Source organism: Diabrotica virgifera, chromosome 4 (assembly GCF_917563875.1).
Source record: "Diabrotica virgifera virgifera chromosome 4, PGI_DIABVI_V3a".
Taxonomy (NCBI): Eukaryota; Metazoa; Arthropoda; class Insecta; order Coleoptera; family Chrysomelidae; genus Diabrotica; species Diabrotica virgifera.
The window spans coordinates 14,824,728-14,843,420 of NC_065446.1; the positions used below are offsets into that span (position 1 = coordinate 14,824,728).

Sequence of the window (18,693 nt, forward strand, 5' to 3'; positions counted from 1 at the left end):
CGTTATAACCGAAAACCGGTGTTTTGTCAAAAACCGCCATCCCTACTGTGGAATGTAAACTCAAGGAATATCGCTATATCAACAAAATAAATAATGCATATCAAGCTATTGCAGATATAATGAATATTTCTACATTTAAAGTGAAGAAAAAGTAAAAGAATCACTCGTAATCAATGTAAATGATTGCAGTTCTACTATTGTTTGTTTTTTTACCAAGAGGAGTGATTCAAATTTACCGCGCCGTAATGCTTGTTTCTAATTGGTCCAACGGCAGGCGAGTTTACTCCACTAAATTATGACATTGACATTTCTCAAATTGACACTATTATTTAAAATTCAAAAATTATATCGAGTTTTTGTGTTTTTGCGTTATTCCTATAATTTTTTGATTTTTCGTCTGCATTTATATAAAAAAACAGTTCTTTTTAGAACTATTTAGCGTCATATTAGTGTCATTACGATAAAAATATGGATTCAATGCCGAGTACTAGTGGTAATTGCCCTTCTCCACCTAAAAAACGCGGAGTGAATTTGGGTAGACATTTATCATCAAATGAAAAACAATTCATTATAAATATGTACAAACAAATAAAAATTGATGATCCTGGAATGAAAATAACAGCCATGGTAGCAAAAATAAAGCAGGCAACAGGTAAGTTTTTCAGAATACCGATTGTTAAAATCAAAGACTTACTAAGTAATGTTCTAATTTTAGGTGTTGCGAATTCAACGATTTATAGAACCATTAAGGAATATAAGCAAACTGGAACTGTAAGATGTCCTAAAAATATTAGCGGTAGACCTGCTGTACTTTCAAGATATGACGAAAAAGTTAAAACATCTGTACGACAGATAGTACACAGCTTCTTTTTCAAGAACGAAATGCCCACTTTAAATAAAATTTTAAGTGAATTTAACAACCGCCCAGATCTTCCAAACATGTGTCGTTCAACATTATATAAATTCTTGAAGCAAATAAATTTTAAGTAAGTAAATATGGGTTAGCCACAATTAATAGTAAATAATAAGTGCAACCCAAAAAATATTCATATTATGTCTGGGTTAGGCAATAAATTAGAGGATATTTTTTCCTATGTTGTAGACGCTCTAAATGCAAATTGTTTCATTTGAAAGCTGTATAATTATTTAAACAATCTTTATTTAATTAAATAGTCTTTATTTCATCAAGGAAATATAAACACAGATGACATATATTCTTCTGAAGCGAAATCAGAGACGCTAAAACCGATCAGTCCCCGCCCGGTAAAAAAATCAACAAAAATTTTTAATTTGTTTAAACAAAGATTGTCTAAAGAATTAGACAACATTCAAATAAGAATATTTGTATTTATAACGTTAAAAAGGTACACATGTGGTAAGTTTTTCTAAAAAACATTCTACAACATAGGAAAAAATGTGGTTTTATTTTGTTATAAATAAATTAATTTATTATAACAAAACTAAAGCATATTTTGGATTTAATTATGCACTATTTAGGTGGCTCTACTCGAGTTACCTCAGATTAAAAAAAAAATGAAGAAAATTGCTCGATTGGAAGTCGAGAAAATGCATTTTTTTATATATACCGATTTTGAACTTAAGAAGGGTGAATCTAGGTTGAAGAAAGGTGAATTTCATAGATTTTTTTGTATTTTTATACCAAATAATCGCGGAATATCAATTGTTTTTATTATAATAATATACCTATTTTATGAGTGTTTTAAACATGAAAATTTGTATGGAGAAAGATAAAGGTAAGGTCAAAATATACATTTTATTATTTTGTAGGTACTTGAAGAGAAGTCGAAGAAGTCATCTTATCGAACGTGATGATATCATAAGATGGAGACGTCGTTACCTAACTTCTATAAAAGAATACAGAAGTCAAGGTAAACCAATTTATTACCTTGACGAAACATGGGTAAATGAAGGTCACACCAAAGAGAAAGTGTGGGTAGACACCGATATAAAAAACCGTAGACAGGCTTTTATTGAGGGGTTGTCTACTGGTTTGAAAAATCCATCAGGAAAAGGAAAACGCCTCATAGTTTTACATATTGGATCAGAGTTAGGTTTTGTTAATGAAGGACTTTTACTTTTTGAGGGAAGAAAGACAGAAGATTACCATGAAGAAATGAATGCATCTGTTTTCGAAAATTGGTTTAGTAATATCCTGCAAAAATTACCAAAAAACGCTGTTATTGTAATGGATAATGCAGCATACCACAGCCGAAAATTAGAAAAAATTCCGACAACATCATCAAAAAAGAAAGACATGCAGGAATGGTTAAAAGTAAAAAATATTCCTTTCAATTTGGAGATGGTTAGGTCAGAATTATTACACCTGATACGATTAAATAAAAATGAGTATAATATGTATGTAACTGATGAGATGGCTAAAGAAAATGGTCAAATTGTACTGCGGTTGCCTCCATATCATTGTGAGTTGAATCCCATTGAGAAAATTTGGGCTCAAGTGAAAAATGAAGTGGCATTAAAAAACACAACATATAAACTGAAAGAAGTAAAAAATCTACTGTTACAAGCTCTGGACAATGTAACTCCAACACATTGGCAAAATTGTGTTAAGCACATCCTGAAAGTAGAGGAAAAAATGTGTAAACTAGATGGTATCATGGATAGTGTCATAGAACCACTAATAATTTCAATTGGCAATGATGACAGTGACACCAGTTCCTCAGAAGATGAATAATTGTATGTTCAATACAATTTATTCATCTTCTCAGGAACTTCGCTTCAATGTAATTTTGATTTATTTGAATTTTAACCACAATTTAAGTTTAAAGTTAAATTTATTTGAGATTTAAATTTTTAAAAACAAATCACATGGTATGATTTTTTTGATGGATATTCTTAAGTTGATTTTATGTTTTCGAATGAACTATCTTTCAATAAAGTCGTCCCAGGAACGCAACTCATAGATAAGTATTGGCAACATCGTTTATTTAAAGTTATTCACTTTAAAATGGATAATATAATGTCTGAACTGAGGCCATGAGAGGCCTAACTGATATTTAAATTACTTTACATAATCAAAGAAAATGATCAGAAGCTAACAATGTTCCATTGTTTTAGTAATTGTATCAACATACAATTACTAAAACAGTCGAACATTGTTAGTTTCTTATCATTTTCTTTGAATGTAAATATCAGTTAGGCCACTCTGTCTCTCATGGCCTCAATTGTTAATATAAATGAGTCAGATAAAATTAAATTAGAAGTTTTTTTTACCAAGCACCAAAAACAAAATGTTTTGCATTTTGATAACGACTTGCGAAGTGGAAATCGAAACATATCGAAATCAAAAATAAATTTAATTGCAAACTAAAATTGTGGCTTTATTCCCACCTAAAATAGTAAATTGCATCAGATGCCACAAAAAAATACTCTCTATCTCTGCTGGCCATTAACTCTCTCCCTCCAATTCTGCACTTCTATACCTACCATCCAAATCTGCACTTTTATACCTACCATCCAAATCTGCTTATTACTTTGAACCACATCGTTCATGATATTTCTGGTCTGACTTTCCATATTATTTGTTATTCTTTTTCCACTCCTAACTCCACTAAAAATTCCCTGCAGTACTTTCGTTTTCTAGATGTCATATTTTCATTTCATCTTTCTTATTCATTGTCCAAGTGTAACAAGCATACAATGCCACTGGTCAAGTAACTTTCATTATCCCATTGCTCTGCTTCCTTTTAGTAGTATCTTTTCTATTTATTTTTCATCTTCCCCTTTATCAATTATTGTCACTCCCAAATATTTGAATTTGCTATATTCTGTTCTCCTTTGTTTATGATCATCCTTTGAAGTTTTGTTGTTTGGTGCAATGACAATTGGTTTCTAATAAGCATTCGTCAACTACGAAATCTAAGTTCCATAACTTTTCTTCCTCCTTTTTTGCATGCTCTATAATGTACATAGTTTCCAATTTTCTGCAGTGGCTTTCGATAGTTTCCTGTAAAATTCTTCTCACATCAACTAAGTTGTATGCATTGTTGTTTCTAGCTACGTCACCCTTTACTTGTGCCCATATGAACTCTTTAGGGTAGTTAAGTTGACAATTATATGAGGATAAACGAAGTACAGTTATTCCGCCATCTTTAGCTTTTTCATCGATTACATATTTTTATACTTTTGTTTGTGTTGTTGAACGCTAAATGTCACCTCTTTTCATTTCAACTAATTAAGTATCTAATGCCTACATAAATCCAAAGTCGGTAGTTTTTCAATTAAACGAGAATGGTTACTAGCATTATCCATTACTATGACAGAATTTTGTGGTATGTTACTAACCATCTGAAAGAAATATTCTTGAAATAGCTCTATTTCCTCATGATAATCTTCAGTGGATCTTGTAGTAAATTTTAATAAACCACCATTTATAAATCCTCTTTCAGATCCAATATGAATAATTATTAGTCTACCTTTTCCAATAGGTGGGTTCAAACCAAACGAATATCCTTCCATAAAATCCTGTCACGAATTGGTAATATTGTTATCAGCCCAACATTTTGAAACAGTTGTAATGTAATGTAATAGTTGTATTCTTGTGTACTTTTATGCAGGTACCTCAGCGTTGATTAAATTTTATTCTGAGATGAGTACTATCATTATTTTATTACTTATTTTGTTTTTATATATATCCTAAAATACTTAATATGTATCAGACCAAATTTTATAGCTACCATTACTTAACACTTGCAACTATCTAAATTGACGAGGGGTAATATTACTTTTCGAAATTGATGTAAAAGTAATTTTATTACTTCACCTTTCAAATTCCTAAACAGCTTCACTTTTTTTATTTGTTAAGAGGACTATGTCATCTGCATAAATAGTATATTATGTATTGTTGTTTACATGTGTAATTAATTTTATATTGCTTTGTCAAATAAACACTTATTTAAAAGGAGAAAAACTCGTACTCATTTATTTTAACATCAAATATAAAAAATACATGTTGAGAAGTAAACTAAAAAAGAAACTACATATATCTCACATTATACAAGGATGCAATAATGTATTCTCAGAATAAATAAACAAATTCTAGTGGAATATAGATAGAAGAGAAAGACAGATTACTATATAAATTCAAAACATATATAGTGAAAGTACAATAATAGACTAGCAGTAGACAAGTAGATAAAATAAACAATAACAAAGCACTGAAATCAGGCTAAATAGCATCTAACATAGCAATAAAAACAGTTCATAGCCAATTAAAGTTACCAGGGCTCGATCAAACAACCAAGATAAGATATTACAAGAAAAACTAAATGTCAATTGCACAAAACCTTAATACAACCAGTATTTACATATGAATCTGAAATCTGGTTACTTACTTAAAGTGAAGACGACCAATTGGTTACTTAGGCAGAAGAATCTTGACACATATACAAAGAAGAAAAAAAAAAGGGAAATTGAGAAGAAGATATAAGTTTGAACTATACAGGACATACCAGAATCTATATACTAACATTCATCAAAATAGGAGCACATAATAAGAGGAAAGATGGAAGAACATGAAATATTTTCCAAAATAAACAAAGAAATATCAGCTGGACATTAACAGGAGGAAGACCAAAGATTACATATAGGCAAGGAACAAATAGGATAAGACATTGAAATTTTAAAAATAAAAAATTGGAAGAACAAAAAATCAAAATCTTCAAATAGATTAGAATGGAGAAGTAAGTATTCCTGAAGGGACCAAAACTCAAACAAAAAGAGTTGTCAAGCCAATGATCATGATATTTGAGAAATAATAGGCAAAAAATCCCAAAGAAAGACGACCCATTAAATATTAAAAAAAAACATTTAATATATTACAAGTATTCAATAATGTATTCTCATTCTCATGCAAAATATTGTCGATAAAAATGCCTCCTAAAATTTAAACATTGTTCCACATCATTAACATTTCCATTTACTGACAAATCAAGATTTTCTACAAAATCATCATCACCATCATGATTTTCTCTTGCACCCAGATTATAACTTATAAGGTACTGTTGTAGCACATATTGCAAGGTATGTATTTAATTCGGTTTGTAGACCTTTTGAAGACATGGAAACTGTTTTTTCCAGGTTCCAAATAGCTTTTTGGCAACATTTCTTGTTCTTACATGTGCACTATTGTATCTATTTTCTTGATCATTACCTAAAAAGATATACATATATACCTATATATTATACTTACTACAATCACAATAAAGATGCATTAGAAATAAATAAACCAAGAAACATTGAATGTTACGAGGTGCACTCCTAAATAATAATTTACAATTTATATAAGTACATTGTAAATCCCAAATCCTGATTTACAAGGTTTATATATTTTTTGTATAAATCATGATTAGGGAGTACTCCTCGTAACATTTAAGTGTCTTGGTTTGTTTATTTCTGGTGCATATTTATTGAACAGAATCGCAGAAGTCAATCAGTGATGCAGACTTTCACTAAACACTAAGAAAACAGAATGTATGATGATCTCTAAGAAGGAACAGCAATTTAGACGAATCAGTGTGAACGGTCAACAAATAGAAAGAGTAAATACATACACCTACCTTGGTACGAACGTCAATGAAGATTGGGATCATTCCATAGAAATCAAATGTAGGATAGAGAAAGCAAGATCTACATTTCAAGCAATGGCTAAGTTATTCAAATGTCATGATTTGTCGATACCCATAAAAATCAGGTTACTATGATGTTATATCTTTAGTGTACTGTTGTATGGACTTGAGTTGTGGACTCTCACAGATGGCACCTGCAAGTATATTGAGGCTTTTGAAATGTGGCTTTATCATCGAATCCTGAAGATATCTTATAATAACCACATTACTAATCAGAGTGTTTTGCTGAGAATGCAAAAAGAAAAAGAGCTAATAATCACAATAAAAACAGCCAAAATCGAATACCTCGGTCACATCATGAGGAAAAGTAAAATATATTGACTGCTGCAACTAATCTTTCAAGGATAAGTAGAAGGAAAACGGGGACCAGGAAGGCAAAGGATTTCCTGGCTGAAAAATCTACGTACGTGCTTCAACACAACAACCACAAATCTTTTTAGAGCAGCAGTGTGCAAAGTATAGATTGTCATGATGGTCGTCAACATCCGAAACAGATAGGCACTACAAAAAGAAGAAGCATCTTTATTGTGATTTTAGTATATTTATCTATCAAATAACCTACTATTTATTTAGGCCAATTATCAATAAATACCTGGCTGTAATACTGAAGTAAATAGATAGTATTTGCATGCATATCTACTATTGTCAATTAATAATCCTGGAATTTCACTCTTTCTCATGATACCTCTTAATGCACTTAGATCAAATATTAAGCTAACATAACTTGACCCTGTTGACCTTGTTGTTCACCAACAACCAACAACATTCATAATCTCGCTTCTAGAACATGAAAGAGCTACAATTCATTTATGTAATAAGGGCCTGAATAACAAACGTAAGTCTGTACCTGTAATTTGAAATGGACAACTTCATAAAAACTGGTTATATTCCTATAAAGTAGCATAAAATCTTTGTTGTTTAAGTTATTGCAACTGATGAAATTCAATATTGTAAAATTCCATTGGATTTGATATAATTTTATCACATGGCTTTCGTATACTTTCCGGGCGATTTTCTTCTACAATATAAGAAATAAACTCTAAAAATTCTTCAACTTCTTCATACCAATCCAACATTTTTTATTGTAATTTGAAAAACAAAAGAAATATATACCTACATATTATTGGAAGTACATAAATTGGAAAAAAATATTCAAACAAACCAACAACAAGCATAGTGAGAGTGAGGTTAGAATCGACGTGTTCTTCTTATTTACTCTCGTTCTTGGCTTGCATACTTGTGACAATCGACGTGTGAGGTTCTCCGATCGTGATTACTGAATTACCGTAAAGCCGACATAATCAACGAAAAAAGAAGATGAATTTGGTGACTTTTCTTGGGTGTGAATCTGTCTTCTTAGTTTACTCCTCTTGGTAAAAAAATAAACTATAGTAACTCGGATCCGAGCTACTGGGATCCGAGTACTCGTAAATGTAACTGCGGCCTTAAGCTAAATATTTTGTACTTTCGCAATGCATAAATACCCATTTACCTCGTTTAAAAGTTTATTTTAAAAGCACCAAACGTTCTTTATTTCCATGAATATTCACACATTAATAATTTCCGCTTTCAATCTTGCAGTCTTGTTTTCTTGGACTATGCACGAATCAGGAGAACATCAGAAAACGGAAATCGGTTAACAAGTTAGCAGTAGTTTTCGCCATCAGACTTGCCAACAATATAAATTGAAATTGTTCTTGATTAGCAAATTCATCAGTGGGTTCAACCTGCGCCGCTAACGAGTTGGCTATTAATTGGGTTGGTAGACGTGAGGGCCAAAAGTAGAGCTCAGCTCCCTCTAGCTGGATAATTGCAAGAAACCAGTAGCGTGCCCTATAATAATTTTTGATGTTGCATTTGGTATAATCAATGCTGAAATCGATTTTTAAACTAAATAAACTGAAATGCGCTATGGTCTGTTATTAACATTCGTACGCATTTAATTTAATTATTCTCAGATTCTGATTCTTCTTATTTTTCTTAGAATTCTATCGTCCATTTTTAGACATACTGCCAGCTCCTTCCATAGATCTCTATCCTAAGCAACATACTTCTATTTTGTTCCGGCTATTGTTTTATGTCATCTACCTATTCATCTATGGCACTGGCCAGCTATCAATAATTCTCCTATTTTCTACAGTACTCTCGGTTGACCTACGACCATTGTGCGTGCGGGCGACGTTTTTTTTTTAATCTAAATTTTCAAACAATTTCAAAGTACAAAACACCCTACACTTTGTGACATTTTGACTAAAATGCTTAATTTTTTATTTCTTGTTTTACAGGACGAACATAAATCAGTTGGAAAAATAGCTATTTGTATAACAAGGGAGGAATTTTTCCTCCCGAGAATGAAGTTTACTGCCCGACGCGTAGCGAAGGGCAGTAATCATTCAAAGGAGGAAAAGGCACTTTACTCCCATGTTATACATATGGTTTTTCCACCTTCCTCAAATAACAAGTAATTTTCTCATTTTTACTTTATTTATGTAACTAACCAACAAAATTTATTAGAACTAAAACTAAGAAGTAGGTACAATATAACTGTCAACTGTCAAATATAAGTCAAATTATTAATGTAAACATTGTTAAATCAAAATAACAATTTACTGTTTTTTACCATTCTGCAAAATACAAGGTGTTCTATAAATAAACGTTAAAATGTATAGATACTTACGTAACAGAAAATAGGTATTGTACAGGGCGTTAATAAGTTATATTTCATGAATGAAATACCATGACGTCACTTTTACTTTTGGGAGCAAAGTACAACTTTGCTCCCTACAATCAGGTCCGGAAAAGTATACTTTCGGTAGAGGTGGGTGGAAAAAGTGTTTAAAATGATTGGCGTTTTTAAATATTCCTATTATTATTTTATTATTTTTTTTGTATTTTGACAACGACGTCCGAAGTGGTAGTCGAAACGTTAATAAAATTACATAAATGCTACAAATAAATAGCTTCACTTACTTCACTACAATATTGTTAGTTTTACTAACAATAGTTTTAGTTACTTTTCCTAAACGTTTAGTCAATAAAATAAACTAATTATAAGATAATATATTTCGCATAATATTAAAGGATAATGATAATGGTAGTGAAAGAAATAGCAAATGAACAACTGTTCTTGACATTTCGCTTACCTCTTCAGTTATAAAAATACACCTAATCAAAGAGGTCGAGGTAATGGTAGAAGAGGCATTCGTAGGTCATCTAGTAGAGGAGCCTTACAACAAAGAGGTTTCAATAATAACTGAAAAAGGATAATGAGTTAATTACAAACTTCTCTCCTTTTACTCCACACGACAACGATAACATGGGAAGGGTTGATTTAAACAATAGATTAATATCTATGTGTAGTAGTTACCATAAAACAAGAAGTGACCAGTAAGAGTTATTGAACATTTTTTGACTCTGTTTTATTGAATGCTTGGCTTTAATATGAAATAAACTTAAAATAAAAAAATATGAAAAACAATTTTTTTAAGAAACGCTTTTCTTTAGTTACGAGAGACTAAAATTAAACATATTATAAAAAAATCAACTAAAAAGCAAAAAATAAAAAAAAATTGAAAAAATCTAACACATCCGTCAAAGAAAAACGTGGCGCGTGTTCATCGAATAAACGGTTTTCGCCCCACGCTTTTCTTTAACGAATGTGTTAGATTTTTTCAATTTTTTTTTTATTTTTTGCTTTTTAGTTGATTTTTTTATAATATTTTTAATTTTAGTCATTACTCATAACTAAAGAAAAGCGTTTCTTAAAAATTTTTTTTTTCATATTCTTTTATTTTTTTACTTTTTAGTCTTACACTTTTCAAACATTAAAATATATTGTCATGTTTATTAAAATATGTATAAAACATAATGATGTTCTAACATGAAAAGTAGTCGGAATCGGCAAAAAATTTGAAACTTTATTGTTTATTAATGAAGCATAACATAAACAATTAACGTAAAAAGTGAAATTATGTATTGTTCATATCATTAGCTATACAATCCGTAAAAGTTTCAAGTTTTTACATTGTAAAAAACAAGAGAATTTAAGCGGTTTCCATTAAAATAGTTTTTTTTTATTTAAACAATTAATAAACATGAAAAAAAAATTTTTATTGACTATTCGTGTATTGTTGCCGCGAATGCATATTAGACTAAGAACCGCTATAGGTGAAAATTCTTAATCATTTTAGGCACGATGGGACCCTATAACTTAAATAGTAGAACCTAAAAGAAAACGATTGAACACTGTGCTGTCACTTTTCAGTGGCACATGCGTCTACAGTGGCGCATCAAACTTTCCACTTATGGACGGGATACGTAAATTAAAAAATACCCTCCCTAATTACCAGAATTTAATTTTTTTAATTTTTTTAAGTTTTATGTGATTATGTGCACCACCCCCTTCTCCCTGCCCCCACCATCAAAAACTTTATTTTTCGATTTTATTTTTTTTTTGGTGGGATGCAATCAATTTTAAAATTTCAAAAAATTTACATACATAGTTAAGGGTTTTGTAAAACACGTCTATTTTTTATAGACCTGTAGGTTGAGTGTACATAACCTCAAAAAAATTTAAAAAAATTTTTTTTTTTTGAAAAAAAGTATATAACTTTTTTTGGGGATAGCTGCAGATCTAATTTTTTCTTAGTCTTGTGTATTTTATCAAACACTATATTTCTAATTTTTTTCAGATTTTTCTGTAACCTTGGTCATCTTCAAAAATCCAAAAAACTGTTTTTTAAGGGGGTTTTGGGGGTTTGAACGTGTTTTTCTGATTTTTAAATATTCTAAAGAACTCAGTTACTTCAAGTTACATATAACCTATAAAAACAAAATTGATTTGATATATTATGAAGTCTATAAAATAGGGAAAATCCCCCAAAACCCCCCAAAAAAACAGTTTTTCGGATTTTTGAAGGTGGGGAGACTTACGGAAAAATCTGAAAAAACTTTAAAATATAGTGTTTGATAAAACACAAAAGATTAAGAAAAAATTAGACCGGCAGCTATTCCTCAAAAAAAGTTATACGCTTTTTTGGAAAAAAAATCCTTTTAATTTTTTGAGGTTATGTACACTCTACCTATGGGTCTATAAAAAATAGGCATGTTTTATAAAAGCCTCAATTTTTGAAATTTTAAAATTGATTGCATCCCACCAAAAAAAAATAAAAACGAAAAATGAAGTTTTTGATGGTGGGGGCAGGGGGAAGGGGGTGGTGGGTTAAAATCACGATGAATCCTATGTGTTAATCACATAGAGCTTAAAGAAATAAAAAAATAAATTCTGTTAGTAAGTTCTGTTAACTTTTAATTTATTTATCCCGTCCATAAGTGGAAAGTTTGATGCGCCACTGTCGACGCATGTGCCACTGAAAAGTGACGGCACAGTGTTCAAACGTTTTCTTTTAGGTTCTACTATTTAAGTTATAGGGTCCCATCGTGCCTAAAATGATTAAGAAATTTCACCTATAGCGGCTCTTAGTCTATATGTCTGCAAATTTTCATTCATTTGCATTGAATAGTCTAAGAGCTAGTGAACCCTCCGACTAACGGTCGTCCTGTAAGGCTAGAAATTTTTCTAGTGATAATTCATAGCATACCAAGGCTAAAAACCATGACCTGGCAGGTCTCAGCGGTGCACGTGTATCTACCAGGTGAATCGAAAAGTGCAAATTTAGAGGGTAAAATAAACTTTCTCCTGTAAGGTTTAAATTTAAGTATGTGTTTGAGTAAGTCATTTAGAAGAAATGTGTACAATGACAGGCGATTCTGAAGAGCATAAGACCTTGCCAGGCGAGGGGAAAGATTAGGGGTTTTTCCTAAAATTATTTTTTTTTTGCATCCAACAAATTTTTTTTAAGTTTTTTGAATCATTCCAAACAGAAAAGGTCTTTAGTGATTTTTCTCTTAAATTAATAGTTTTTGTTATATAAGCAATTGAAAATTTTGAAAATTGCGAAATCGACCATTTTTAACCCTAAATCGGACATTTATCTAAAAATTTCAAAGTTGCCAAGGTAGGTAGATATTCTTTAAACATTGATTGATGAAATCCCAAAGAGTTTTTTGCAATACAATATCGGAAACCCATTTGTTTTTTAATTGCTAATCAAGCGGGCGCGACACTGTAGTATAAGTGAGGACGTTTGAGTTGGCATAAATTCATTATCTCGAGAATGGGCAAATTTCAAGAGCAATCCTCAGACAGGTCGATTTTTATTTTTAAATTAGGACTTTTTGGCATATATATAATACTAGTGACGTCATCCATCTGAGCGTGATGACGTAATCGATGATTTTTTTAAATGAGAGTAGGGGTTGTGTGATAGCTCACTTGAAAGGTTATTTAATTCTCTATTCAGTAATATAAATATTAACATAATTATTTATACAGGGTGTACAAAAAAAATTTTTTTTATTAACTTAACTTTGATTAAATTTGACAAATAGAAGAAAAATTTTTTTTTGTACATCCTGTATAAATAATTATGTTAATGTTTATATTACTGAATAGAAAATTAAATAACCTTTCAAATGAGCTATCACACAACCCCTACTCTTATTTAAAAAAATCATCGATTACGTCATCACGCCCAGATGGATGACGTCACTAGTATTATATATATACCAAAAAGTCCTAATTCAAAAATAAAAATCGACCTGTCTGAGGATTTCTCTTGAAAATTGCCTATTCTCGAGATAATGAATTTATGCAAACTCAAACGTCCTCACTTATACTACAGTGCCGCGCCCGCTTGATCAGCAATTAGTAAAACAAAGGGGTTTTCGATATTTTATTGCAAAAAACTCTTCGGAATTTCATCAATCAATGCTTAAAGAATATCTACGTACCTTGGCAAGATTGAAATTTTTAGATAAATGTCCGATTTAGGGTTAAAAATGGTTGATTTCGCAATTTTCAAAATTTTCAATCGCTTATATAACAAAAACTATTAACTTAAGAGAGAAATCACTAAAGACCTTTTCTGTTTGAAATGATTCAAAAAACTTAAAAAAAATTTGTTCGATGCAAAAAGAATAATTTTAGGAAAAACCCCTAATCTTTCCCCTCGCCTGGCAAGGTCTTATGCTCTTCAGAATCGCCTGTCATTGTACACATTTCTTCTCAATGACTTACTCAAACACATACTTAAATTTAAACCTTACAGGAGAAAGTTTATTTTACCCCCTAAATTTGCACTTTTCGATTCACCTGGTAGATACACGTGCACCGCTGAGGCCTGCCAGGTCATGGTTTTTAGCCTTGATGTGCTATGAATTATCACTAGACAAATTTCTAGCCTTACAGGACGACCGTTAGTCGAAAGGTTCACTAGCTCTTAGACTAGAAGAAAAGGCAGTCAAATTAACGTCTAAAGATTTGACGCAAACCATTGAACTAAATAAAAGCGTTTAAAAAATCGCCTGAACAGAGCACGTTAGATTTACATGCGTTCAAACTGGCAATAGGTGAGTTTTTGAATTTATACAACATAATACAGATGATTTTTCATTTCAAGAACTAAAAGAATCAAGACTAATTAGCTATGAACGCTTGCCCGTTGCGGAGGACCTCAAAGATGCTGTGAGGTGTATGATAGTGATAGTCCAAGATTTTCTCAATGACACTTCAACAGCCAGGGTACTGAAGCGTTTTTTCGACAGGTAATACCTATAAGAGCAAATTATTTTAACTATTTCCTGCGTAGGATCTGGCTGCCATTTTTATTTATGAACAATTTAGTGTCAAAAAACGGCAATTTTTCCTTTTTTTTAAAAACCAATGAAAAACAGTGAAACATTTATTTTAATATTATTTCATACGAGAGTATGGAAAAAGCTTTAAAATGGCGTATTACGAAGTTTGATATACTCATTTATTGTTAATATAATTGCGAAAAATTGTGTAAATTGCAACAAAAATTAATTTTGCAATAACTATTGTATAAATAAGTGTACAGCTTTAAAATTTTTGCCAACTGAGGGTGTCTATGTATATAAGGGTCTCAAATTTGTAGCTGAAGTTGTGGCAGTTTCGAAAAACGTAGATCATCATCTTGGTATCTACATTCCTAGCGGGGTGATTTATTGTCGCCCTCTTTGGGCTCTTCCGATTCACTTGGTGCGGTGAATCAGTTCGCTTAAACATTTTGGTTTTACGATTCATTGTTAGTCCATTCTTTCACGGTTTTTGCTCTAAATTTTAAAGAACCGCTTGGATTGACATAAAATTTGGCATACGTATAGCTTACATGTCAAAGAAAAAAAGTGATATTGTGCCGATGTGTGCTTTTGCCCTGGGGGTGAATTTCACATCCTCTTGGGGGTGAAAAAATATATGTCCAAAATAAGTCCGGAAATGGGTAAACTGACTAATTTTAAGTAACTTTTGTTCTATAGAGCATTTTCGCCAAGTCAACAGTTTTCGAGTTATTTGCGAGTGAATATGTTCAATTTTCAACAAAATAACCACATTTTTAGACGGTTTTTCGCAAATAACTCAAAACGTAAGTATTTTGTCGAAAAAAACGTTCTTATTAAAAATATAGCCTATAAAAAAGTAAAACTAATGGTGTACTCGTTAGGTCTCTGGAATTCGTAAAACCAGAGTTATAGCCAATGAAAAATAGATTCATATTCACCAAATTTCAAATAGAATATTTCGACGTGAAATATCCAAAAAATTAAGCACTTTTTGGGGAAAACCTATTATAACTTTTTTAAAGTGTTTAAAAAAAGCTTTATTTCTGTTTTTACAAACAGTTTCTAGCATTAAATTTAAGCAAGTTACGCTTAAAATAAAGTTGGTCCCTTTTGTTTTTGCAAAAAAAATCGGGAAGACCACCCCCTAATTAGCAACTTAAATGAAATTAATCGTTGCCGCTGCTACACAAATCATTTACTTATTTCGTGTTTATACGATCTGTAAGTTTCATCGATTCAAAGTGCTTATTTTTGAAAAAAATTGGTTTCAAAATAAAATTTTTAAAAATTTAAATTTTGAAAAATATACTTTTTTCAAAATAACTTAAAAATTGTTAGAGATACCAAAAATCTCGAAAAACAAAAAAGTCAGATTTGCTTTTCTGAATATCATGTATTTTTTTGGTTTTCTGTTAGACAAAAATTGATTAAGATTTGGTGTTTCTAAATTTGCATACATTCTTGATCAGTGACTCGTTCAACCCCTTTTAACTACAGCCCTTTCAATAATAAGGACTTTGAACCGATGAAACTTACAGATCATATAAACAATATATACACGAGTCCAGAAACTTGTGAAGTCGTAACGATTAAGTTCATTTAAGATACTAATTAGGGGGTGATTTTCTCGATTTTTTTACCAAAACCAAAAGGGACTAACTTTATTTTGAGCGTAACTTGTTTAATTTTGATGCTAGAAATTTTTTTTATAAAACAAAAATGAAGCTTTTTTAAAACACTTTAAATAATTTGTAATGAGTTTTCCCCGAAATGTGCTTCATATTTGGTTATTTAGGCATTAGCTATAACTCTGCTTCTACTAGGTGAAGAGACGTGATAAATACACCATTTTTTAAATTTTTTTACAGGCTATATTTTTGCTAAGAATATTTTTCGACAAAATACTTACTATTTGAGTTATTTGCGAAAAACCGTCTAAAAGCGTGGTTATTTTGTTGAAAAAATGAACATATTCACTGCCAAATAACTCGAAAAGTATTGACTTAGTGAAAAAACTCTATAGAACAAAAGTTACTTAAAATTAGCCAGTTTATCCATTTCCTGACTTTCTTTGGACGAATTTTTTTCACCCCCAAGAAGGGGTGAAAACCACCCCCAGGGCAAAAGCACATATCGGCACAATATCACTTTTTTTCTTTGACTTGTTAGCTATGTGTATGCCAAATTTCATGTCAATCCAAGCGGTTCTTTAAAATTTAGAGGTTTTGCAATATTTTACCGTTAAATAACGGACTATGTGTGACTTGGTATCTTCTACAATTTGTCTCCATTCGTTCCTGTTTTTGCTTATGGTTACCCATTCTCTAACTCCCATCTTCTTAAGATCCTCGACTATCTGGTTCTCCCATCTGGTTTTGCGTCTGCCTGATACATGTCTCCATTTGGTAATTTTCTTGATAATGGCTTCTGGATTTCTTCTTTCTATATATCTCATCTATCTGAGTCTCTCTTCCTTGATAAATTTGACTATTTCCTTTAAAAAGTTCTGTTACTTCGTGGTTTATCAGTTTTCTTAATTCATTATTAGCTAAGTTTAGTGGGCCTACTATCTTTCGAATCATTTTCTTCTCTAGGATCCTCAATCTTTTTTCATCTTTCTGTGTCACACACATTACTTCAGCACCACATGTGATTACTGGTCTAATTGCTGCTCTGTAAATTTGCAGTTTAGTATTATAAGTAAACTTCTTACCTTTGAGGAAGTTATTGCATTTCCGGTAGGTTCTATTTCCTGCCTTGGATTTTTTTATTGATTACTATGCTTCTATCACTAGTTCCATTAATTGAGACTCCATAATTAAAGAATTCTAGCTTTTCAAACTCACATTCTTCAATGCAAAAAACATACATGTTCCATGAAACTTTACCATTTGTGTAAGCTAAACATTTTATACATTCACAATGCATAAATGCTTCTGTGTCCTGTGTCTCGTTTAAAAATTTATTTTAAAAGCACCAAACGTTCTTTTCTTCTATGAATATTCACACATTAATAATTTCCGCTTTCAATCTTGCAGTCTTGTTTTCTTTGACTATGCACGAATCAGGAGAACATCAGAAAACGGAAATTGGAAATATATTTTATCTACGCTATGTCATATTATGTATAAGTTTTTAGTTTGTGGAAACTGTCATTATAGATAGCAGTGCTTGAAGGATTTAAAGTGTGCGTGAAGTAACAATGTATTTTAAATGGGATTTACTTTTTCGCACTGTTTTTGACACACTTACATATAATTAAATATCCTTAACTATCGCGTTGTCATGGTGATGATACGTGAGCAATAAATTACAACAAAAATGTTGACAGTTTTGTTGTTTGAAAGAAGTTAGAATTTTTAAATGTCAAAGTTCTAAAAATTGTAGAATAGAAATGAATTCCAGTGACGAAGAGTTACAGTTTTTACTTTATCGTACTATATACGTAGTATAGTATAATAGATAAAGTTATAGGATCGTGCAAAAAATTTTTTTCAGATTTCACTTTTTTTGACGTTTTGAGTCCCCCTGAGTCTAAAAAGCAAATAAAAAAAACATGTCGGAAGTATGAACGTACGTACGTATGTACGTACGTATGTCGTCACCGCCCAGCAAAAACTACCGGACCGATTTCAATGAAATTCGGTATGAGTAAGTTTAAGAGAATTTTGTCGAGAAACTAAGCTTTTAAAAAATATATCTCAAAGGGGGGCCGAAATAGGGGGGTTATTTAGGGCCCATTTTTGCAAATTTTGACCGAAACGAATGAAATTTAACTCAAAATTCGCTCCGTTGTCGCTCGTGCTCTAAACATCTCGTGCGTTCGTAAAAAGCTTACTTCACGAACTGTTTCATAAATAACTATTAATTGTAACTTTTTGAAAATTTCCCGGTTTAAATCACAATAAGATTTACTATCACCAAGTGATATGACATAAATAAGGAAATGGCTTCGTAGCTCGATTTCTAGCAGTAATTAGGGAAGATTCACTCGCATAACATATGGATGAAGTATTACTGACGCAAAATTTGGCAAACACAAAGTTCTCTCCACAACAATTTAAATCCGCCCCATATCAATTTTGGTGTGACGGTTGAAAGGATTAAATATGTTTACGCGTTGATTCGTAATAATTCGAATAAGGTAATTTCCAGCTGTTAGTGCGGAATATTCCGTAGGGCGGTGCGGATTAACGGGCAATTATATTTAGCCCAGCCCTTAATCTAGTTTAACCCTATTCACTTTAGCTCAAATGGATTTCCTGAATGGTGCATGTGGAACGAAATTCGAAAAAAATCATTTCGTTTTATGGGTCGTAGTTTA

At 31.3% G+C, this 18,693-nt stretch overlaps 2 protein-coding genes and 1 long non-coding RNA gene across 6 annotated transcripts in view; 1 reads left to right on the forward strand and 2 right to left on the reverse strand.

The window, feature by feature from the left end:
• LOC114339639 (serine-rich adhesin for platelets) overlaps positions 1–18,693 on the reverse strand; it is a 1,513,912-nt gene that overhangs the window by 340,331 nt on the left and 1,154,888 nt on the right. The gene's annotated exons all lie outside the window — the stretch shown is intronic.
• On the forward strand, positions 200–3,084 carry LOC126883468 (uncharacterized). The gene is made up of 2 exons (XM_050649027.1): positions 200–986; positions 1,789–3,084. Exons 1-2 carry the CDS (start codon positions 469–471, stop codon positions 2,711–2,713), a joined length of 1,443 nt encoding a protein of 480 aa, XP_050504984.1. The 5' UTR covers positions 200–468; the 3' UTR covers positions 2,714–3,084.
• On the reverse strand, positions 4,930–7,802 carry LOC126883469 (uncharacterized). The gene is made up of 2 exons (XR_007697665.1): positions 7,513–7,802; positions 4,930–7,461 (listed from the first exon to the last, which is right to left on the reverse strand). It is a non-coding gene; the product is annotated as an uncharacterized LOC126883469 (long non-coding RNA).